General features: G+C 41.2%; 2 protein-coding genes across 4 annotated transcripts in view; one reads left to right on the forward strand and one right to left on the reverse strand.

Moving 5' to 3' along the window:
• Positions 1-1015: 1015 nt before the first annotated feature.
• On the reverse strand, positions 1016-3871 carry CHRAC1 (chromatin accessibility complex subunit 1). The gene is made up of 3 exons (XM_009901269.2): positions 3725-3871; positions 2994-3120; positions 1016-2034 (listed from the first exon to the last, which is right to left on the reverse strand). The coding sequence occupies exons 1-3, from the start codon at positions 3857-3859 to the stop codon at positions 1901-1903; spliced, it is 396 nt and encodes a 131-aa protein (XP_009899571.1). The 5' UTR covers positions 3860-3871; the 3' UTR covers positions 1016-1900.
• A 3628-nt stretch (positions 3872-7499) lies between these two features.
• Positions 7500-24353, forward strand: part of TRAPPC9 (trafficking protein particle complex subunit 9) — a 427530-nt gene continuing 410676 nt past the window's right edge. The window contains exons 1-6 of one of the 3 annotated variants that reach the window (XM_054167202.1): positions 7500-7573; positions 8948-9548; positions 18098-18243; positions 19154-19282; positions 22143-22169; positions 23586-23707. In XM_054167202.1, the coding sequence (XP_054023177.1) occupies positions 8965-9548; positions 18098-18243; positions 19154-19282; positions 22143-22169; positions 23586-23707 (1008 nt within the window). In that variant the 5' untranslated portion in view covers positions 7500-7573; positions 8948-8964. Of the gene's footprint in view, positions 7574-7618; positions 7724-8947; positions 9549-18097; positions 18244-19153; positions 19283-22142; positions 22170-23585; positions 23708-24353 lie in introns of those variants that run through there. The other 2 variants (XM_054167203.1, XM_054167204.1) reach the window with 2 other exon arrangements.

A 24353-nucleotide genomic window follows, 5' to 3' on the forward strand; every position in this document is an offset into this window, starting at 1 on the left:
TTGATGGGTCCTGAATGATTTTACCCTTTTGCCCTCTACCTTGATTATGCTACAGAGTTACCATGCAGTTGTGTGCTGGAGTGGAAGTAGCTGCTTTTTCCCCCCCCTACTAAATCTGGGGAGTACTAAACCCATTAAGTGTTGAGCAATACCACATCATTTACATATCCTGCTGCAGGCTACCTTCTCCTCCCAGATACACACCATTCAGTCCTCAGTTTCCCACAGATTTCCATGCACTTTTAATAATAATATTAAAAAAAAAAAAAAAAAAAAGGCAAACAACTCCTTTCAACAATAGTAGAGTTCTGCATTCCCACTTGGGAGTTTCTCTAGGGATAAAGCACCACTTGGCACTCACTGCAGCATTCCTGATACAATACAATTTTCATTTATGGTAACTTTGGGAAAAAAATGTATGGGGCACCACACTTTGATCTTTTAAATTAAGGTTTCTTGTGTGTTCAGTAGCTTTACTTCTCTGAGTGCCTCTGATCTTGCCTGCTGGACTCCTATTTGTGCTTAGAACAAACCCAGAGTGTGCCAGATTGATGCAGCTGCTAGAGCTTTCTGCCCTGTATTTTAGGAAGAGTTTACTGTATTTGTGCCTTCATCCTAACTTGCTTGAGACTTCTCCATTCCTGACTGATTCAGGACAGGTTGCTGCCCAGCTTTTTGGAGTGGGAGGGCCTGTTCTTCAGCAATGTTCCCATGCTTACATGGGGCATTCTTCACACTCAGGGAGAGATCATCACTTCTCCCTCTCTGACTGAGCACACTGCTGTGCAGTGTTAGCTGTGTAGCAGCAGCCTGCTGGTTAAGACAGCTAAGGTTCTTCAAGCAGACTAGATCTAGTTAGGATTGCTGACAGAGACATCAAAGCATCACTTAGCCTTCTGTCCCCGCTTCCTTCCAGGAAGGATGAACAGTGAGTATGCTAGGCTCATGTGCTGCTCCTGGATGTGACTGAAGGTGGGGAAAAAAATGGAGAAAGCCTCTGCAAGCATTGTCACTTTTCATACAAAACATTTATTTTAAAAAGTTGCATATAAAGTTCTACACAGGATGGTTACCATTTCTATAGTAAAAAACCCAGCAACAACCAAAAAATCCACAAAACAAAACCAAAGGGAAAATCCAGCTGTCACTCCAATGGTCAAGGGGTTGCTCATTCTCAACAATCCACACGTAAGAAACTTCAGTGTGCGTTTTGGTAGAACCCCAGGGACAAACTGCAGAAGAAGAGTTCATTAAAGGTTCCAGATGTACATATTTACATCATTATCTAACACATGTTCTTTTGACGGCCACAAAACCACACCGGCACTTGGACTGGATTTCATCCTCTGCCCGGTTTCTGTGCCAGCATGGCTACTTGGGGTGCATCACAGAAGCAGCTGTTTTTACAGGAGTTTTTTTTAAATGGGCTTGGTCCACTGCTAAAGCCCTGGCACTGTTTCAGAAAACAGGAATTTCATTGGCTCCCCAAGGAGAGGGCTGAAGATAGCAGACACATAACACCTCCCCTCACCTTATCTTCCACTCTGAAGAGAAACAAATTGGAGCAAGATGGCCTTCTAGTCAGAGGGTGAAAGAGCTTTTGGACTGAAAGCTGCCTGGAAGAAATTTTAAATTTTGATAATGATTGTCTGAAGAAGTTGTTATAAATGATCTGAGCAAGTTCTGCTGTCAGATTTACATCAGCTCTTCTTACCCCACCATGGTTCTGAGGGAAGAATTCCATTCTTCAGCAAGTATAAAGTTCAGTTTCTAAACTTCTTAAAGCAAAAGCAGATGGCTCAGTATATAAATATATCCAGCATCTGGATTCTTAGTCACAAAAATAACATTCTTTATACAATAGAAAATGCATCAACTATGAAACAGTTCTCTATTGATCTTAAGATTGAACATCTTCAACAGCTTCATCTTCTTCCTCCTCATCTTCATCACCTTCCCCCACTTCTCCATCTTGCTTCTCTTTTTCAAGCATTTTCAGGTATTTGCTAGCTAGGATCTTCTTTGGCAAGATATCTAGAAGGTAGAATTCTTTCTTTTTTAGTCAGTTTGAATATTTTTATTGCCTTATTAGTACTGCTGTATCCATACCACTCATGAAGTTAAGTCAAAAAGAAGTACTATTAAAAACATTATTTAAATGAATAACCAGGTTAGTTAGCCTAGTCTCCAGTTGTAAGAACAAGAGGGAAATACCCACTCATGGTACAAGTAACCAAAGACAAAGAACATACTTTACAACTGATTACTGGCAACTGTCTTTACTATCTGCTCATGTATGTAACTTATTTATGTCAAATAGTGCTCAGCTACTCAGCTGCCTTAGATTCAGCAAGCCAGCCATCCCATTCATGTCCTGCAGGAACAGTTTTTCTGCATTAAGATATTTGTTCAGGGCAACAGTGATGGACCTGAGACAAAGCAGAACTGCATGTTCTTAAAAGTATGTCCACAGGGAACCCAGAGAAAGACAGGGCTATGAATTTCTCTTTCTCAACCTCTGTCCTATGCCTATACTTTTTCTGAGCTGAGTGTTGGAACAAAAATCCAAGTATCAGTTAAAACTGCATGCACATGCAGCCGTATGTATATATATACACAAGAAGAGAGGAACACCACAATGAATCACTTTGAGAAGTACAAGAGTTATAGATTTAAATGTGTCATTTTGGGGCTACATAATCCCTTACAGAAAGATGTGCAGTAATCTTGTTTCATAAGCTGAAGGCTTGCAGATGGGAGTTGCTGGAATTTAAGAGACGCTTAAGGCAATATGCTGAGAACTAATTAGCTTTGTATAATTTTGAAGCAACAGAAAAATCCTCATTCACAAAGACATGTGATGTATTTTATGAGTTCCAGTTGAATGTTATGGAGAAGATTAATGACCAGTAAGAGAATTGTGTCCTCAAAAAAACAATTCAATAAGAGCAAGATTACATTTTCCCAATTACTACTGAATTTACCATAGATACCTGTAAGGAACTGAAAGGTCTCACACTCTTCTGCAGTATGAGACAGGTCACTGTAAGTTAGAGCATTCTTCTCCTTGCCTCTGCCATGTTTGTAGGAGTATGTAGCCAAATACTGAACAAAAAGCTCCTAAAAATTAAAAGAAAAGCAACCAGTCAGACTGTAAATTTACATATGTAGTTAGCAGCGGTTTTCTTTGATCCCTATTTAAAGGCACAAGCACCGTACTTATCTGCACCTATCCTGGGCACTGTGCAGAAACCCACGGGCTTCAGAAAAGCACTGACTGCAGGCTTGGGTTCTTGTACATAACTTAAATTTGTCCTGCTCTTCCACACTTTCCACAGCCCAGCAAAGGTCACTCTGGCCGAGAAACAACAAGGTTACCATTTCCACACGGGTTAATGTATACTAATGGACAGTAAGTAAGAACTCCTTGTATGGCTCACAGACTCTGGGACCTCGGTTGGGCAGGACGACACCCAAACCCCTTTTGCACAAGCGGGAGCGTGAAGCCTGATGCTCCAAGGCCGAAGAGACCCAAGCAGGAGGTGGAGAGAGTCGCTCGCTGAGGACGAGGCCGGCGCCAACACAGCGCGGCTGTGGCTGGTGAGAGCAGCGACGCGAGAGCCCAGCCCGGAGGCTGCGGTTCCTCAGGGAGACACAGGCCCAGCACGGCGGGGAAAAAGCGGAGTCGGCCAAGAGGGAAGGGAAGGGAAGAAGGAGCCGGTACCGTGGCCTTGGCGGTGAGGAACAGCGCGTCCTGGTTGATGCTGGAGACCTCCGGTGAGCTCTTCATGATCACGCGGATACGCGATAGGGGCAGCGACACCAACCGGTTCTCTCCACCGCTCAACCTCGCCGCCATCTTTCCCCTCGACCGGCTCCAGCCCTTCACACCCCCTTCACCGGGTAAGGACGGGGCGGCCGCTGCGCACGGCCCGCTGGGAGTTGTAGTCCCCGGTGGCCAAGCGATACGCCTCCCCCTGCCGCTGCCCGCCTCGGCGGCACTACAACTCCCATGGAGTGCCGCGCTCCCTGCCCGTTTGCCGAGCCGCGGGAGAACTACAAGTCCCGCGAAGCAACCCTGTCCAGTTCTTTCCTCCTCAGCTTGGGGGATTACGGTTCCCCGGAGGCCCGTGGCAGCCGAAGCCGTCGGGGACGCGGAGTTCCCAGCTGGCCCCGCGGGCAAGGGCACTGGGCGTTTTTCCACAGGGTTGGGGGCGATTCAAGTCTTCCTTGGATGAGCCCTGCCGCTGAGCCTCCGGACTAGCACCCGAGTTTTGGGGACTTGTTTTTAATAGCAAAGAGCCTCGTTGTATATGTATGCTAATTACGGGCCACTGGCTACATTGTTAACCCGAGCTGTAATTACAGGCTGCTAAATACCTCTCGCTGCTGTAGTACAGGAAAAGGGAATGCTGTCTGGTAATCCTGACACTTGTCAGAGGTATGTTGAGGTGCGGAGTGCACATGTGAACTATTAAGTGGTTATCAGTCCGTGTCTTTATTATTAACACATTTCCCACAGAGTATTAACCCCGTCTGTCTGCTTTGCAGGTAGTTTGGAAAATACTTATGCAGCCTACGCCTGCAGAAGGCAACAGGGGGTTTGTTACCGGTGGCGTTGGTCCCAGAAGTTCATGTGAACCTCTTTGGGCAAGGGCTGCTGTACTCCCACTCTGTGGGAGTGACATGGCACTCTGGGACATGGTTTAGTGGGCATGGTAGTGTTGGGTTGATGGTTGAACTCGGTGATCTTGAAGGCTTTTTCCAGCCAGAATAATTCTGTGATCCTATGGGAGCTGAGTTGGCATGTCCAGAAATGAGGATGCATATTTGCGTTTCACTAATGGCTTAAATAATATTTTTTCTAATATGCTTTCAAACAATAAGCCTGATCATTTGTATTGGTAAGAAGTCTGCTAAGGGTGATGAATTGATCACTATTTAGCATGAGAGAGAAGAATGGGAACTTTCCTGTAGCCTGCAGTAATAGCTTGCAGAAATTAGGGCAGAAAGGGTTGTATATACAGAATAATGTTGAATGGAAAGGACAAGGAGTTTGTTAACTATTACTAGATTATATAGAATTTGCCTGGTACATAAAAACAAGGCTTTCCTATATATGATACGAATTTATTAATAAAAGCATCCTAAGCAGTCATAAGCACTTTAGCACAAGGATCATAGAGTGATGTGTTCATTTGCATTAGTTCTAACATTGCTCTATTTGGAGATATCTTTTATGCTTACCTATTGCAGATAATTTACATATCTTAGACTGCATAATTCCCTGAATTCCCTTGAGGTTACAACCTCTGTGAGGCCATTCTAAGTTACCTCTGAAGTGGAGCACAATGTCCTGTGATTGCTACAAGGGCCAAGCAGGCTCAATTTCTTCCTTACCATCTCATGACATCTTGTGGTAGCAGTTGACATTACTGTGACTGAAAATTTCTTATATTTACTGAGGTTTTTCATTATTTTAACATACATATAAACACCAATAGACCAAGATTTCTGAGGGTATTGAGCTATTTGGATATAGAACCATGATTCATATAGATCCCATAGGATCTAGGGACCTGCCTGCTCAGCTGTGAACAATGCAGTTTAAGGTGGTCTGGGCAAACCAGGACTCATTTTCCTCTTCTCTAGGTTGTATCTCAGATGTTTCCTCTTTTCCAATACAGTGTTCCCTGAAGGGCCACATGTGGGACAAATCTGGAACCATGTTGGGCAGATGACAACTTTCAGCTGATCTCTAGAGACCAGCAGCAGGAAGACAGCAAGCTTAAGGTATCTCTCCATGCTGCAGAGATTTAGTCTAGGGGAGACAGACTCATGATGAAGCAATATAGCATGAGGTGGGTGCGCACGCACAGAATACCATGATGTTGCAATATTAGTGATATTTAATGATTAAACATTTTTAGTATATTTTGAAATTGAAAAATTAATGGCTATTGAATGGATTTGATTAAATTGATTTGTGGGGAAAAAGAGTTTGCATCATACTCAAAAGATAAATCTGAGCAGCTGGTAAATTACATGTGAACGCATGAATGCAATCAAAGTGAACTGACAATGGTGACTTTAAGATACTGTTACATTTGGAAATCTCAGGCAAGGCTCTCAGTGTCAGAGTTCTTCCATCAGAATATCTGGAGTGATTAATAGTTTCAGAAGCAAAAATGAGACCCTAGCTTTTAGGCGAACAATACCACATGTAATATTCCATCCTATTTTTGATCTATACACACTTTAAGCAACTTCCTTTCAGAGCTCTTTCTGCCACTTGGAATTACTCAGAACGTTGCATACCTGCATCCTGGAGGATCTCAGGAGAGCTTAATGATCATCTCCAGTCATCTCCAGCACACCACATGGCGGCCAGGTCCATCCCTGTCTCAAGGTTGTCATGGTCCAGGCTCAGAAACACCAACCACCCCATGTAGAGGTGACCTGAAATAATTGCCCTTCCCCCCAGTACTGGCCACTCACAGACTACATCGGTGCCATGAGCCAGCAGTGTGCCATCATGGACATAAAGCTCAATGATATCCTAGGGTGTATTAAGAGTGAGTGTGGTCAAGAGAGGTTTTCCTTCCCCTCTACTCTGCCCTGGTGAGGCCACACCTGGAGTATTGTGTCCAGTTCTGGGCTCCCCAGTTCAAGAGAGGCAGAGAACTACTGGAGAGAGTCCAACAGGGGACCACAAAGATAATGAAAGGAGTGGAACATCTCTCTTACAAGGAAAGGCTGACAGACCTGGAGCTCTTTAGTGGGCAAAAGAGCAGACAAAGGGAGGAATTTCTCAATGCTGAACGGTAGCTGAAGGGTTGTGGAGGGTGCTGGGCTCTTCTCAGTGGTGCCCAGTGCTAGTTTAAGAGGCAACAGGTACAAACTAGAGCACAAGTTTCACTTAAACATAAGGAAAAATTTCTTTACTTTGAGGGCAATGGAGCACTAGACCAGGCTCCTCAGAAAGGTGGTGGAGTTTCTCGGGAGAGTCTCAAAACCCACCTGGATGTGCTCCTGTACAACCTGATATAGGTGAACCTGCTTTGGCAGGGTGGTTGGACTCGATCTCCAGAGGTCCCTTGCAACTCCTACCATTCTGTGATTTTCCCATATATGTTATTTGTAGTGTACGTAATAAACTGCTACCGTCTGAGCCAAGGGTGTGCTGGATTTGTTGATTTGTCACCTAGCAGCCGATTCTGCAAGCTGAAACAAAGCAAGTATCTACTCCGTGCGGGTGGGTTTGCGCACTGGGAAGAGGACGCCTTTTGGGGCCTACTGCGTGACTGTGTGAAACGCCGGATGGCCAAAGGCACCGCGGGCAGCGGACCGCTCAGGCACAGCACCGCTCCCTCTTAGAGTAAACCAGGCAGCCCACCTGGCCTCATAGCCGCTCCCTCTGCACATGTGCGGCCCTCCCACGGCCGGGCGCGGCCGCGAGCGCCCATTGCCGTCAGTTCCGCCGCGCACCGCCCCTGCCCGCCCCTCGCGTCCGGCAGCAGCAGGAGGCGGGGCGGTTCCTGTCCCGGCTCTGAGTGCCCCCTACCCCCAACGCGTAAGCTACTCAGGAGTCCGCGGCTGGTTTGAGTCGGTTGTCCCTTTCCCTACCTTTCCCGAGAGACTCTGCCTCTTCCCGGTGCCTTTACAGCGGTTCCGCTGGGCCTCCCCTCTCCTCATGCTGCTCCTCAGTCCCCTTCCTGACTGGGTGTGGGGGGAGTGTGCACCTGACGCCGCGCCTCATCGGGAACTGTTTCTCGTTTTAACATTTGTTTCTTTTAATTTCCTAAACTTCGCCGCGCGCGGTGCGGGCAGCTGTCCGGGGAGAGGGAACCCGGGGAAGCGGAGTGCCGCACCGGTGAAGCTCTCCCTGCCCGCCCGCTACGGCGGGACGCGGCGCTCCGCGGAGTCGGGAGCGGAGGGATAGGCAGTGGGGGCAGGGCGCTGCGCTTCGAGCTGACACTTGGGCAGTGGGGTGGGGGGGACCTTCGCACTGTCAGGAGTTCTGAGGAGCCCCTCTTCCGCGAACAGCTGCTGCTCTGCCACCTGTGCTCCCGGGCTGCAAACTCTTTTTCTTCGTGTTATTTGGCAAAAGCAAGTGTCGGTCGGAAGCTGTGCTGTGGCTTGTTTACTTTGTTGGCTTTTCTTTGCTTGTTTTTCGCTTGCCTTTTTAAAATTATTCCCCCCCGCCCCCCGGGTTGGTGTGGGTTTGTTGTTGTTAGAGTTGTATGTGCGTTTTCGAGGGTGCTTTGAAGCTGAAATCCTCCAAGGGAGGTCTCAGAGAAGAAAGAAGGGCTTAGCAGTGCACGTTTTTCATTCATGACACAGCTGCAGTACTATCATTTTCAGATAGCTCAAGTACAAAACATTGCCTGGCCCTTCTGATGAATCTGCATGTGTTTTGAGAAAAGAAAGACTTCCCTTTTCTCAAAAATTGAGTGTTCAGGACCTGATTTTCCTCTGCCTGGCCATGTGCGAGCACTGACAGCGGTGTAAAATTTGGTCGTTCCGCAGTGGTGTCGGTTTACATCTCACCTCACGCAGTGTTCCGTATTTTTCCCCAAAGGGTATTGTGGAGACATCCCGGGGAGCCTGAGTCTGGAAGGACATCTTTCCTGAGGTGGTGCTTCAGAAGCGTTTACTCAGTGGCTGTGGCAGAGGGGGCTCTCTGCTGCCCCCGTGTGTTAGGTTGGCTTGTGTAGCTGCACGGTGAATGAGACTCACTCGGTTGGAAAATCCTAATTTGCGAAGACTAGGAACACTCCTTGTGTAGCTTTGTCAGTAGGCTGCATGGGTAAAATGATGAAGGAAAGTATTAGTTATACACAGTTATACAGGATGCAGAAGTGTTTAGCATCAAAGTCTTGATTTGTTTCTACAATTGTATGTATGTATGAATGTTAAAAAATAATATGCATTTTTCTTTTACTAGCCTGCAGTTGATGCAAAATGAGTGTTCCTGACTACATGCAGTGTGCTGAGGATCATCAGACTCTCCTGGTTGTAGTTCAGCCAATTGGCATTGTACCTGAAGAAAGCTTTTTCAGGATCTACAAGCGAATTTCAGCAGTGAGTCAAGTTAATGTGCGTGACTCTCAGCGTGTGTTATATATCCGTTACAGGCACCATTATCCCCCTGAGAACAATGAATGGGGAGACTTTCAGACACATAGGAAAGTTGTGGGGCTGATAACTATTACAGACTGTGCTTCTGCAAAGGACTGGCCTCAGACTTTTGAAAAATTCCATCTGCAAAAGGAGATGTATGGTTCTACTCTCTATGATTCCCGGTTGTTTGTCTTTGGGCTTCAAGGAGAGATTGTGGAGCAGCCCCGCACCGATGTGGCGTTTTATCCCAGTTATGATGAGTGTGAAACTGTGGAGAAAAGAATAGAAGATTTTATTGAATCCCTCTTTATAGTGTTGGAGTCTAAGCGGCTTGACAGAGCCACTGATAAGTCTGGAGACAAGATCCCGCTCCTGTGTGTTCCTTTTGAGAAGAAGGATTTTGTAGGTCTGGACACTGATAGTAGGTAAGCAGCTACTTTTGTCATCTCACAAGTCTTGAAGAAACATGTGGCAATTGCTAGATTTAAGAATAAGCCTTTTAGAAAGGACAAAGCAGACTCTATTTAAAGACAGAGGTTGTAACCCTGTGTTACTCTGTGTGTCTCACCATTTAATTTGTAGTCTGGCCATATTTGATGTTTTGAGTTTCTACATTATATATATATATCTACACATATTTAATTTATGAGGCTAATCAAATAGTAGGAAGAAGTCACAGGAAAGGTTTGACAGATTCTGACGTAAAGAAACTTTGCTGCAAAGCTTTAAATGGTTTATAGATCTACATTATTAATAAATTCAATTAACATCAATGAGAAGTAATTTTGTACTATGTAGTGTTTGACTAATCCTACTTATTGTGTGGGTTTTGTTGTTGTTGTTTTTTTGTTTGTTTTTTTTTCTTCCCCTAAGCCTCTGTCTACTTTTTTATCCATTTGTTCTGGTGACTAAGTCCTGTCTTGTTTTGCTAGCATTCTTCTCACAACCATCCTGTTTGGTTTTGTGTATGTTACTGGTTTTCATGTGTTTTGTTCTGCCTCGTATATTTCCTTCCTGATCATTTGCCTGCTCAGCTTTCAGATTTGTGACTGTTACATGGTGCTTGTGTTTGGGATTAGTAATTCTGGCTTGGTAGCTACAGGCAGGTGTGAACACCACTTGTTTTCATTCAGATTCAAAGGACAGAAGCAACCATCCTTCTGTTATCTTGGAAAATACAGAGCTGTGGAAGCCTCATCAAATACATCGTATGCATGGGAAGAGTATCTTTCATGTCTGTCTTGTACTGCTAGGATTGCCACCAGTAGTTATTGTGTGTAAAAGCCTAAAAGGGTCTATCCAGGCAGGTTTGCAAAGCCAGCTGATCATGTTAATCACCTTGGCCTGCACAATTAGTTCTAGCCTGAGAATCTCTGTATAAGGATATGATATACTGGAAGAAAGTAGTGTTATGTTTCTCATTAGTTTGAAGCCCTCAGTTAAATTCTCTCTGATTGTTTGAAGTACCTTTCTTACCTGCTCTGGTCCTCCTTGCTGGTGAGCAGTTGAACTTGCTGGCCATTGGTGCGCCCTACTTGAACTACTCTTAGTGTTCTGATTAGTCTTTGCACTATTCAACTTTTATTAGTGTTACAAATTCTTGTGTTACTCTTCTTTTTTTTTTTCTTCCTACTCTGCATGGATGGTTAAGTTGTGTAGACTAGATGAGGCCTTTTAGAATCTTATCTTTAATTTCTTTGTTTAGGTGATTTGTGGTTGGATATAATCCCCTAGATTTCCTATTCTGGTTAACTAGGACACCCAAGAATCTTAAAACCACCATTAATTATGCTATTTAATGGTGTCTTCTAAACAGCGTGCTTCCAAACTCTACTTGTGAAGTCAGTTCCTTACATAAATGACTTGTGAACAGTGGCTGTAGCTAGCAGCCAAATATTTCCTGTGAAGTCCTGCCTGATTGGGAGCTCCAGTACAGCAATATGTTTGTCCACTTATATCCAAGAAGACATTTCTGTAGTTCCACTGAAGAGCTGAAACAGGTTTAGTGTGATGCTTGAAGTCTTGGCAAAATGGGAGGTGTATGACCCTGATTCTGTGAACACATGAGTTAATCACAGTTTCAGACACACGTGTGACCTTGCTGGGTGTTTTGAACCAAAAAAAACAAATAGTTTTTCAGTAAGTCTAGTTGAAAGGATGTACTTTAAGTATTTACTGCACTTAACTGTTCAAAGAAAAGGTGTTAAATATTCTAATCTTTCCACTTTTAGTTCAGTAGTAAGCAAGCTTTTGAGCTTTATTTTGCTACACAGTGTTTCTCATTGTTTTGAAAGTGAGCATTTATATACAAGCAAGCTGAATTAAAAGATCCTTATATTAAGTTTAGCATTTTGTATGGATGAGTAAGAAAATACTTTAAATGATTTTATATGTATATTTGAGTTCTGTAACAGAAAGGAGAAATTTATGTCATCTCAAGGAAATGTAAGAAAAGCAAGTGTCCTTGATGGAGATAGAAATATCTGTGCATAGTGTACCTGAGCTTCTCTGCAGAGGGACCTTTCTAGGCACGTTTCAATGCATGATGCATCTCTGCTTCTGTGTTCTACTGGGAAGGCTGGGGCACTTCCTCGCTGAGGAAAGGAGGAAAGTGTTAGAGTTGTTCAGCCTGGAGAAGGCTCCAGGGAGACTTTGTAGCAGCCTTTCAGTACCTGAAAGAGGCCTACAGGAAACATAAGGAAGGACTTTTTGTCAGGTAATGTAGTCACAGGACAAGAGGTAACTATTTCAAACTGAGATTAGATTTAGATTAGGTACTAGGAAGAAATTCTTCACAATGAGGTTGGTGAGGCACTTGGAATAGGTTGCCCAGAGAATTTGTGGATGCTTCATCCATGAAAGTGTTCAAAACCAGGTTGGATGGGGTTTTGAGCAGCCTGCTTTAGTGGAAGGTGTCCTTGTCCATGGCAGGGAGATTAGACTTTGATGATCTTTAAGGTCTCTCCCAACTCAAACCATTCTATGATTTTACTTAACAAAAATTCAGGACCATGAGAGGTGGTTGAACAAACATCAGTTTATTAAACTAACCTACACTTTCAAGCCAAAGTCTTTAGATGTGATTAGTAATTACAAACACATGATTTGAAGATTAAACTAATTAACATTTTTTATCTTAAAAGAGGCTTTTCCCCAAGCAGTTTATTATTTATCATAATACTTATGATTAGGACTAGATACCTAGATCTGATCTCTTTTACCCAGTTTGTAAGATTAGCATTAATTTGATTGTACAATAATTGGAACATGGTTGGCTTCTTTTAGGATGCAGTGTTGATAATTTAGGGAGATGCATCATTATGTTGCATTTCAAATAAGCTAATTCTCAGAAGATGTGGAGCTGATATTTGTCTTATGCAAGTTGCTTGTGTGATGAAAAGAGAGAATGTTCCAAAGCACGCAATGAGCTGATAATGTACATAAACTCACTATGTTATTTGTGTAGAATATTTTTTTTTCCTGCTGGAAAACTTCATGTATAGTAGCATTAAATCCTGAGAAGTGTGGAAGAAAGATTGTACTGTGAAATAGAAGTTGGAGGACTGGAAGTCTGGCTTCGGTTTATTTCCTAGAGCAGTCAGCTGATAGGCGGTCCTTGCAAATCTGTTATTTTTTTCCTGTCTCTTCATCTGTGAATTAGGTGAGGACAACTGAAAAAGTTTCTAAAACCTGTTGCTCTTGACAGTTATTTGTAGAGGCTGGAAGTGGAAAATCATCATTGTTCTGATGACACAAAGGTCTTACAAGCTTGAAATCAGGAAATGTACTTGCCAGAAAAATGCCATTTGTTTAACTTTTCTATTTTGCTTCTGTTGTCAGCTGAGAAAATAACCATGCTCACGTATGATTACAAATCTACTTGGATAAGCTCATTTTAATATTGCTTCCATCAGTTTGTGTTTTAGTTTCATTCCTTTTTAATACTGTTAAGGCATCTAGTTAGTACTATGAAGAGATGAGACAGTAGGGCTCTATTTTATAGCTGTCTTTTTTTTACACAGTCTCCTAGATGGGATTTGTTCACCAATTTATCAGAGTTCACAGTATCTCGGTATCTCTATGTGGCTGTTAATTTTCTTTCTGTTCTCTGTCCTTCTAATTTTTGTTTTGTTCCTTTCTTTTGTTTTTCCTCTTCTCTCATACTGCCCTGTGAGTTTGTTGTTGGGTCTAAAAAGGTAGGCTGTGATTGTGTATGTTTTCAAAATAGTTAGCTTTCTTCCATGTACTGCCTTTCCACTCCGCCTTCATTGCATATTTTAGTGTTGCTTTTTCTATTTATTTTTTTCAGTACACACACAAAATAATTGCTGCCTGGAGCCTTACCACTGTGGTTTACCCCTTTTGGTGCATTTGGCAATTATATTTGGTAGCAATGCTGTATTTTTTTTTTGTAGGACACACATAATTTGCTTAGGCGGCTGCTGGCCTCTGGAGTTTGCTTCAGTTTTTAAAATCCAAAGCCATGAAGCTGTTGCTGCCCGTGTTTGGTTTCCAAATTTGACAGTTCTGGCAGTTGATCAAACGCCATAGCTGTGTCTTTTTTAGTCTGGGTACTGTTATGAGTGGTGATACTTGCAGTTCTGCATGCTGATCGGCATTAGCGGGATTTGATGGACATTTTTGTTGAAGCACTTTGCATGAATACTTTGGCAAATTTATTTCGCATGTTTCTCGTCTTTAAATTTAGCCACTTTGAAATGTCGAGGATCCAGACATTCATTCAAACCTATTGCTGGATGATTTGTAGTGAAAACAAATTTTTGTCTTGAAATATAGTATTGGTGGTTTGAATTGTCTGTAAAATTTTCCTGGGCTTCTAGCAAAGAGTTGGAGATGAAGGGGTAAAGCATTTATCTTACACAGCAAATAAGGCAGAAATGGAAATGAGATTGAAGAGTGGCTTTTGGTTCCTGGAGTAGGTTTATTGTCCTCCAGTTTGTACTAGCAGTAGTTGTGGTTGCTGATGGTAATAATAACGGAGGTTATTATTCTTAAGAGAATAAGAGTATGTAAGGTATCAAATTAACACTACGAACTTTAGAGAATAAGATTTTTAAACTGGATCTGTAGTCAGCTGTATGTGCTAGTGTGTTGAGGAAAGTACCTTCTGGAGAGGAGTTCAGATGACTGATGCTATGAAGTATTCCACATGTGGCTCTGCATTATGCAGCATTGCCTTCCTTGAGGACATTTCTGAGTGCATTACACTCTAGAAGGAGTTTGTGGTGTGTCTTTGGGAAAGACTTAGGCGTGTCTTTGAAACTTAATGTTTTAATTGTTCTTCTGGAAGAAAAACAAATAGAAACAGCTCTTAACTGTATGATGCTCTAAGGAGCTGGCCAGGAAAAAGATTTGTCATTTTATCCTAGAAGAGGGAGCAGGCAATTGACATGGACTTTGTCATCAATAGATTCAGATTAGGCAGTAGAGACTCAAAGTAATGAAATGATGTTTTAATTACAAAAAAAACAACAACAAAGGAATCTATAAACTTGTGGTGGTTTGAAAGGAAAGGCTCTGCTTTCCCTCCCCCACTGAGAGAGAGACCACGGCTAAACCCAGTCGGAGAAATGAGATTATATTTTACAAGGAAACAGATTCTGTGTAACACAACAAATACAGGTATTTTACAATATATACAGGAATATACAGCAAATGAACTTAACCAGAAACCAGACCCCCCACAGAGGGGGCTTCCCCCTGTGCCCCCTTCAACCCCCTACCTCCCTTCTCCCCCAAAAGAGGTAGAAGAAGAGACGAGGACAGTTAACAGGGCAGGAAAAGAATAAAGGCCTTGCACAGGGAGTTAGTATCTTATCTTAGTTGGCCAGAATCCCAGAAGCAGATCCAGCCGAAAGGGACAGCGAAGGAAGGAAGACTGAGAGAAAGTTCCCAACTCCCCTGGGTCCAATCTCTCCTCCCACAATCCTACCAATGAAATTCGTTTAGAAAACCAAAATATTTTACAAACATTTAGCCAGTGTGCCCCTTCCTTAAAGGCACAGCGTCAAACGGCCACAAAACTTCTCACTTTCAGCTTTGTGGCCAGATTGTTTAGGTAAAACTATGAAGCAAATCCATCCCTGGAGGTGTTTAAGACCAGGCTGGATGAGGCTCTGGCCAGCCTGATCTAGTGTGAGGTGTCCCTGCCCATGGCAGGGGGATTGGAACTAGATGATCCTTGTGGTCCCTTCCAACCCTGATTCTATGATCCAGCTATTAAAATGATATTAAAATTAATAATGGTAATTTGATGCTGATATATATGTATATATGCATGTATGACTTTTTCTGTTAAATTTGTACCCCATTCTCCACTGAAGGAACCATCAGTCACTTAGACATGATTTTAATGATCTGATATTGTAGCTAGTAGATTTATTTTTTTCCCCAAATATGAAAGTAAATTAACATTTGGTGTCTGTGGAGAGTAGGTTTCTTTTCAATCCTATCTTTGCCTTTTGTCTCATTGGACATACTTGTGGTAATTGGGATAAAAAACCCACACCTGAATTAATTATACTTTCTTGTGAAAGCTAAATTAAGACACAGTTTATACATTTGTATGGTGCAAACTTGCTCTATAACCAGTGAGAAAATGTTTTCTGGAAGGCTAGTGAAGACTTGCAGGGACTGTGTGAGAGCAATTCTGTCTTGGCCCCACATTTAAGTGCCTATAAGTAGGTGGTATGAATTCAGTCTTTGAATAATTAATAGTAAGTTTCTTCATCACCAGGAATAAAATAGCCATTTGTTTATAAAGAAGGAGAGTTTCTGTAAGAGAAGTGTTTTGAATGAACCATGTTTACTGATGTCTAAGCAAATAGATTCAAACTTTGCATGTATTTGTATATGCATAAGCCTGCAGCAAAATTAGGTGTTGTTTAGGAAGAACTGTTGGTGGGGCAGCGTGATTGAAATGATTCCAGTATTAGGTTCTGATTTAGGAGTCTGACATGATCTCCTTTGCTTTTGCTGAGTGACTCAGATTTATGAACTTAATCATATGCAGTCTGGAAAAACACTTAAAAACTGCACTTTTGAGAGAATAAGGAATGTAATTTGTCCATAAACATAGAGATTACTTGGTAGTGTAGAGAGAGGAAATGTGAAGTGTTAGCATTTTTAAGAGGAAGTATAGCTGTGTAAGGAAGTGGTGATTCTCCAGTTACACTCTTTATTCTGTATAAAGAAAAAAAAATAGTTAAAAACATTGTAACATTCTCAATTTTGTTATGGAATGCAGAGATTAGTAAAACCTGACTTGTAGACAACTTTTACTCTCCTATACAATACTGATTCGAGATGATAAAGTAGCTTTTTGGCAGAAGTGTTTTTCTGTAACCCAAAGTTCAAACTGAAATCTTGGTAAGGTTTGGTGCCTTTCCGTAGTTTGGGCAGAGCAACTTTGGTTTTCACTTAAATTTTCTTGCATTTTTTCCTTAAAAAGAGCTGCAGAGCACATGCTTGTTGAAAAAGATGAGACATACCTGAAAGATAAAGACAACAGTTGTATTAAGCTTCATTTAATGTCATTACTGTATCAGTTGTGAATATGATGTGATCAGAAAAGCTTCTTGTTTCCCCTCCTTTGTCCCAGCTGGGTGGTGCCTGAGTGGAGCAGCATCTGCAAGTTACAGGGTGAGCAGTGAGCAGAGAACCATAGAAACATGGTAGAAATACCACAGTGGATGACTACAAATTCTTAAAAAATAGGAAGGGAAGAAGAGGAGATAGATTTACCCTTTATGTGAAATAGGAATTTGAATGTATGGTGCTGAGCTATGGGGATCGTGAAAGTTTTTTAGAGTCTTTGAACCAAGACTGGAAGGATCATCAGTAAGGGACACCTTGGGTCAGATATTTGTTACTAATTGCCCATTTAGGCTGAGAAAATCTTACTTTGGCTGCTTAAGGAGGTCTCAGGCCAGGAGAACCTGCTCCTCATGGTTGTCCTTGATTACATGGACTTTAGTTGGGAAAGCAACATAGCAGCATAGAAGTTGCCCATCAGTTTCCTGGAATGCATTGAGGACTGCTTCCCGGAAATGATGGAGCTGCTTACTAGGAGCAGTGCAGTGCTAGATTTACTGTGCACAAACCAAGAAAACTTGGTGACAGATAATTACCAATGGTAGCCTCAGGTGCAGTGACAACAATATTGTGAAGTCCTTCTGAACACGTTGACCAGTAGGGGAACAAAGATCCTGTATTTTAGAAGAGTCAACTGCAATATGATCAGGGCCTGGATCTGAGGGATTCCATGGGAAGTATCCATGGATGGAAAAGCAGCTTGTGACTGCTAAGAAATATTAAAGAACAGCCTCCTGGAAGCTCAAGAACAGTCCGTTCCCTACCATGGCAAAGGAACAAGACAGAACAAGGGACCACCCTGACTTCATAATGAGCTTTTGGGTGTACTTAAAAACAAATAGACCATCTCTGGAGGGGCAGCCAAGTACACATTGAGGGCTAGTAAAACCGTGATTTGGAGGTTTTCAAGATGTGTCTTGACAGGGTACTAGATAATCTCATCTAGCGTGGTTGGACTAGAAGGTCTTTTGAGGTTTCTTTCAACATGGGCTATTCTTTGACTCTGTTTTATTTCATTTGTTACAAGGATATTACAGTGCTCTGAAGTGCAGTCTTTGAACTGTGTGATTCTGTGTAAATGCTGTGTAGCTAAAATACATGATGCATTGGGTTTTTGTTTGTTTGTTTGTTTGTTTTTAATCAGGATCTCCTCAAAATGTTGATTCTTAGCATATCATGCTGGTTAGAATTCTTACAGGCTGTTTGCTCAGAGAAGTAGTAAATTGATTAAACAGTAAATTGATTAAATAGTAAAATGTTGATCTACTATTATGAAGGAAAGAAAACTGACTTCAAGTGATTATTACCTCAAATAGTTGTTTCATGGGAATAACTGTAAATTGTACCTTTGATTTTCCAGACATTATAAGAAGCGTTGCCAAGGCCGAATGAGGAAACATGTTGGTGACCTGTGTTTACAAGCTGGCATGTTGCAAGATTCCTTGGTGCACTATCACATGGCAGTGGAACTTCTGCGGTCTGTGAATGACTTTCTGTGGCTTGGAGGTAGGATTAATTGATGGTGAAGCAAACAGTTTCTAAAACACAGTAAATCAAATCATTTTCTGTAACTTTTCCTCTGTGTTGTGAATATGATTTTGATGACCAAAATCTGAATATCAGGTGTGAAGAATTAAGTCAATATAAAAATTAATAAGACATGAGCAAACGTGTTTAAGAAAACCTGCAACATAAAATGTATTATTGTAGTAAATTGTATCATAGAATCAGCCAGGGTTGGAAGGGACCACAAGGATCATCTAGTTCCAACCCCTCTGTCATGGGCAGGGACACCCCACACTAGATCAGGCTGGCCAGAGCCTCGTCCAACCTGTTCTTAAACACCTCCAGGGACGGGGCCTCAACCACCTTCCTGGGCAACCCATTCCAGGGCTTCACCACTCTCACAGTGAAGAACTTCCTCCTCACATCCAGCCTGAATCTCCCCACCTCCAGCTTCATTCCTTTCCCCCTAGTCCTATCACTACCTGAGATCCTGAGAAGTCCCTCCCCAGCCTTCTTGTAGGCCCCTTTCAGGTACTGGAAGGACAAAATTAGGTCACCTCAGAGCCTTCTCTTCTCCAGACTGAACAGCCCCAACTCTTTCAATCTGTCCTCATAGGAGAGGTGCTCCAGCCCTCTGATCATCCTCGTGGCCCTTCTCTGGACATGTTCCAGCACGTCCATATCCCTCTTGTAATAGGGGCTCCAGAACTGGATGCAGTACTCCAGGTGGGGTCTCACCAGAGCTGAGTGGAGGGGGAGAATCACCTCCCTTCACCTACTGAAAAAACCAATGAATTGTGCATCACTTTTTAATGCTTTTCTAGAAGGTGTGTATTTGTGATGACAGTTCACTTCTTGCAATATCTCTACCAATGCATTGGCTTTTTTGGCTTTTTTCTTTACTCTCCAGCTGCTCTTGAGGGGTTATGCTCAGCATCAGTCATCTATCATTATCCTGGTGGCACTGGAGGTAAAGTTGGGTCTCGCAGAGCACAAGGCGGTTCTCTTTCTGCTGAGGCAGGCAACAGGCACAGACCAGGTAAAGATGAGATCTGGCTTTTATTCCACAGGGAACATTTTCAAATTTCCTCCCAACTTCTGAGCTCTCTAACCCATGACAAGATAAACTGGAGGAGTGAGGTGGGAGGGGAGAACACTATTTCCTTTAAAGATTTTTACATGCATGAGTTTTCTGCTGTTGTGGTGTCAATGCCAACACATGTGCTTTGCACAGAGTCGCAGAGCTTTTGATCTTTTGATCTGCTTAACAGTGTCTGTGTTAGTTTCAGATGCAGGCAGTTTTCATGAAAAGTTCAGGTGATACGGCAGTGATGCACCTGTTGAGAATACAAAGCTAGGCATGTTTATTCTGAGGTGTGTTGCTATTTTAAAGTCAAAACTTAATAAATACATTTGGTTAATGAAATACCAATAAACCAATCTAAGGTTTAAGATGTAGTATACTAAGCTGTCAAATTACATAACCGATATGAGGATTTTATTAGCATTAGTTCTTGCACAGTACTGTGAAAACAGAAGCTGGTACTGGTATAAGTCCTTCTGTGTGCAATATGATCAACATTTATGTCTTTACTTGAAACACCCAACCATCATCTTTATATCTTTATGCTTTATATTATTTTACCAACTGTGTTTGTTGACACCAGGTTATTGTGATAGTAAAATACTGATTTTTTTTTTTTTTCATATACTAACTAGTCATTAAAATCTCTGCATTTGGTCCCATGACCTATGAGTGCATTTTATGTTGGCTGTTAGAGTGTAATTATTTAACTGTCTAATTTTTCCACGAATATTTAACAATAGATGTTGCAATCTGTTTGTAATCAGTATTCCTTGTTTTTCCCTTCCAGACAAAAATGCCTTTTCATGGTCCATTAGATATTGTTCTCTAACTCTAGTTAAGATCTCTTTAATGTTTTGAGGTCTAAGCTTCTGCAGTCTCTAGCCAAACAGCAACTGCTATGACATCTTTTGTTTTTTAATCCCCCAAAGTTTTCTGAATGCCTTTTTTGACTCTGCAGCACCTTTTGTTTAAAATCTTTTCCAACTGCACCTTTCTTTATATTCTGCTTTGTTATAATGAATTTTGTGAATCTGGGGAACAAATTCCAGTGGGATTAAATTCTGTGGGATAACTCCAGAAACAAAAGGAGTTCCCAAAATGTGTGCAAATCAAGAAATGCTATACTTGGTAGTGACATTCAATTCATGCCTCATTTTGAGGCTTACAGATGGCAGAGTTGACTTGAGTGCTTCCTGATGTGCCTGGAATTGCAACTGTTCTTGTGCCTGTACTTCAGCCTTGACAGGTCAACATGTCTTTGTACTGACTTTGTGCCGAGATCCAGTCAGGAGAAACATCTTTCTCTTGAATCTCTCCGATTTCCATCATTTGGCATTTTTAGGCTATAGCATGGGACCTGGCTGCTAAAAGTCCAACATTGCAGTATCTGCTTTAAATAGAAACATCTTTGGAAAGAGAAGCATTAGTATTGTCTCTCTGTGTAATACAGAACACAAACTTGAGAGAATTGCAATGTATTTCATACCTATCTGTAACAATCAGAATGTTGTGTATGCTGTGGTTTGTTTTTTTTGTTGTAGTTGTTATTGTAGCCTTCAACTTCTTTTGAAACCCTTTTGATAGGAATAGTTAATTTAGAAGAGAATTAGTTAATTACAGAGTGTTTAAAGGACTTGTCTGATGGAAGGAGATGTGGAATCTTGCTTGCTCCAGAGGCAGGTTTCTTCCTTGGTCATTGCCAGGGGCTCTTGGACTGCAGCATCTTGCTGGTCATGAAAAAAGAACTTTGAGGTTCTAAAGAAGTGTGACTTTTCATGTTCCTAAAAACTTTTGTTTGTAGTGAGAGAGTTTTAGCTTGTGTCCCCTTGAATGACTGGATTTGTCTCAGCAGCTGTCAGTGTAAAAGAAGAGTTTGAGCTGCTTAGATCCTGTTGGACACAAACATGGCCACGTCCTGTTACAGCCTATGTGATGTGTATTTTGAATAAGCTGAGTTTAGATTGCTTTATGTTTAGCTTATTAGCTGTTTTGGCTTTCTCTGCTGTCTTTTATTTGATGTACTAAGCCCTTAATTTTGTCATAATACTTTTCTTTTCCCCCAAGCAGAATTAGGACACCTAAGTGAAGTGCTGGAGTATCTTCTTGATGTACCTCTATATCTCAGTTTCATTAATCTGAGCAAATCAGCTGACAGGAGGTCCTGTCTCACTCAGAGCAATTGTTTTTGACTGCTTAACCCTTGATCTTAACAATTTTTTTGCCATGTTTAATCAAAGTTTAGGGCAACAAAGTGTTACCCATCTGATAGTCCAAGTCTGCAATACTCTCAGCAGCTATGTCACGTGCATAGTCTGGCTTGTTGGGTTCGCACGACTCAATTGTTCAGAAAAAAATTGATGTAGCAAACTGAGAGGGATAGAGTTACTTGGGAATGTTATTCTAGAGTATTGTGTAGAATAAATCTCCTACAAGGAGATTTAAGTACTGTATGACCTGATATTAAAATATACTATGTGTATTGTGAAGGAAACTTGCCAATTAAAACAAGAATAAAGAAAAAAAAAAAAAGATATGGCTTTAAATTATACATGGAAAATTCTTTAGGTCTTCTTGATGTGCCTTAGAATCTATTGCAAGTTTATGGGATTTTTACATTTAATTTAAAATAAAAAAGATTTAACATATGGTGACTACTTGAATTTTAAATGGTAGTCCTACAAAATACAAATGATGATCCTAATAAACCGTAAAAGTTTGTTCAAGCCTAATGTTAGTTGTAAGATTTTAAGAGCTTATTTTGTTGGCTTTATGTAAAGGCTGAAAAAAAAATCATTTTTGTTCCTCCTTTTAGGGGCACAGGAAGTTCTCATTGATCCAGGTACATTATTTTCATGCATGTTTCCGAAGCATTTTCTCTCATTACTTGCATATGTTTTGCATTTGCATAGTTACTGCCACTTGCCAAAACTAGTACTGATTCCTGATGCTTCCATATGCTTGGCTGCAAATCTTGAGGAAGCAAAGAGATTTCGTCGTAACTGGCACAACAGAAATGATCTAATTCCGCTACTGTGTCCCTGTAAATTCCAATCACAATTGTTTCTTCTCATGAGCAGTGAGGATTTAAAAATCTTCATACTGACAAATCTGAATGGTCACATGTGGTCTTAATAGTATCATGATAACTCTCTCAATCATCATTAAGAAAGATTTTGCACTTCCTTAAAACCTCTAATTAATCTACAGATGTACAGATCCTACAGATTAATTAGTGCTTGCTATGATCCCTTAAGGTTGATATATATGTTCAAATGTTTCCTTAGCATTTGAGCATGTAAAACAACATATTGCTGAATATATAAAGGGAGTAGAAAATACCTGTTGAAAGCTAGATCCAGTTCTGAAAGCAGAGATTTTCTTGCAATCTTAGTAGAGAAACCTCTTGGAAAAATAAATTACTGCATAATCCTACAGATTAATCTGTAAAAGGGTGTAGAGCATCGCTGAACCATTGTTGTATATTTTCAATTTTGTTGAGTTAACTCTGCAATAAAATTAAATTCTAGAAATAAAATTTTCATGTTCTTTGTAATACCTCAGATTTCCTTTACTTCTATTTCAGATTCTTATACCTTATGTGTGTAAAGACTCTTTCTCTCACCTTCTTTCTTACATCATAAAAGCAATTTCTTACTGTTTTGTCTGAGCCTCAGGTAATTTATCTATTTTTTAATGTGGAAGGCTCAGATTTGGTGGCCTTTGTTACAATGTCACACTTGGTTTTCTGTGATTAGATGTGGAGAAGTATTCACTTAAAATGATTGTAGGAGGAAGTAATCTCTAAGAATTAGTTTATAAAAACTAGCACTTTATTTTTTTTTCTTAGGTGTGGTTTAGAGATACAGTTTTCAAGTAGAACAAGGAGTAATTCAAATATGAAAAATGCATAATCAGATGTGGCCATAATCTAATTTTAGCAATCCAATACTTTATTCATAGTCTAAATAAACATCTAAGTGTAAAAGGTTATGAATATATTTGTTTTCTACTAAGTGGAAGATTATTTCCTGTTTGCTGGTTCATGATTGAATCCATTTTTCATTTGTAATATTTACAATAGCATATTACAATAGAACTTGTGTTTTATTGGTAGGACATGATTACTTTCTAGTAGGGGAAGTATTCTTTGTGTATGCTTTAGTCAAACCCACAGCATATCCTATTTTTATTTTTCATAGATAATTTGTGTTTGCTGAATGTCCTTCTACTCATTTCTTACCCTGTTCTCTTCCAGGTGCACTGACTTCAAATGGTATCAATGCAGACACCAGTGCTGAGATAGGACGTGCCAAGAATTGCCTTAGTCCTGAAGACATCATAGATAAATATAAAGAAGCCATTTCTTACTATGGGAAGGTAATCCCTCTTATTTTTAGGAAACTTCACTGACATTCTTGCAAATAATGAACCAATGTCACTTTGGTTTCAGAGGATCTTCTAAAGCATGTTCAGTAAATTTCTACAACATACGATAATGGAAGAAATAGATTCATAGAGTCATAGATTCATCGAATGGTTTAGGTTTGAAGAGACCTTAAAGATCATCTAGTTCTAATCTTTCTGCCATGGGCAGGGACACCTTCCAGTAGACCAGGTTTCTCAAGGCCTCATCCAGCTTGGCCTTGACCACCTCCAGGGAGGGGGCAGGGATAAGGTGGTCTGGCAGGACCAAAAGTGTTGGCATGGCCAACCAACACCTCTAAGCTCACCCATCTAATGAAGAGTCAACCAGGTTGACTGTCCCATAGTTCAGCAACACCATGATTTTTCAACACCATAATTTATAGTACTGAGCTAAATGCTTGGTTGATATGCTGGGAATCTCAGAACTCTGGTCAAGGACACCATGGTCAGCAACACCATGATTTTTCAACACCATAATTTATAGTACTGAGCTAAATGCTTGGTTGATATGCTGGGAATCTCAGAACTCTGGTCAAGGACAGCACCTAAACTGGCAGTGTGCGGAGTAAATTGTTTACTCTCCCTGCTCATACCTGGA

This window comes from Dryobates pubescens, chromosome 14 (assembly GCF_014839835.1).
Source record: "Dryobates pubescens isolate bDryPub1 chromosome 14, bDryPub1.pri, whole genome shotgun sequence".
Taxonomy (NCBI): domain Eukaryota; kingdom Metazoa; phylum Chordata; class Aves; order Piciformes; family Picidae; genus Dryobates; species Dryobates pubescens.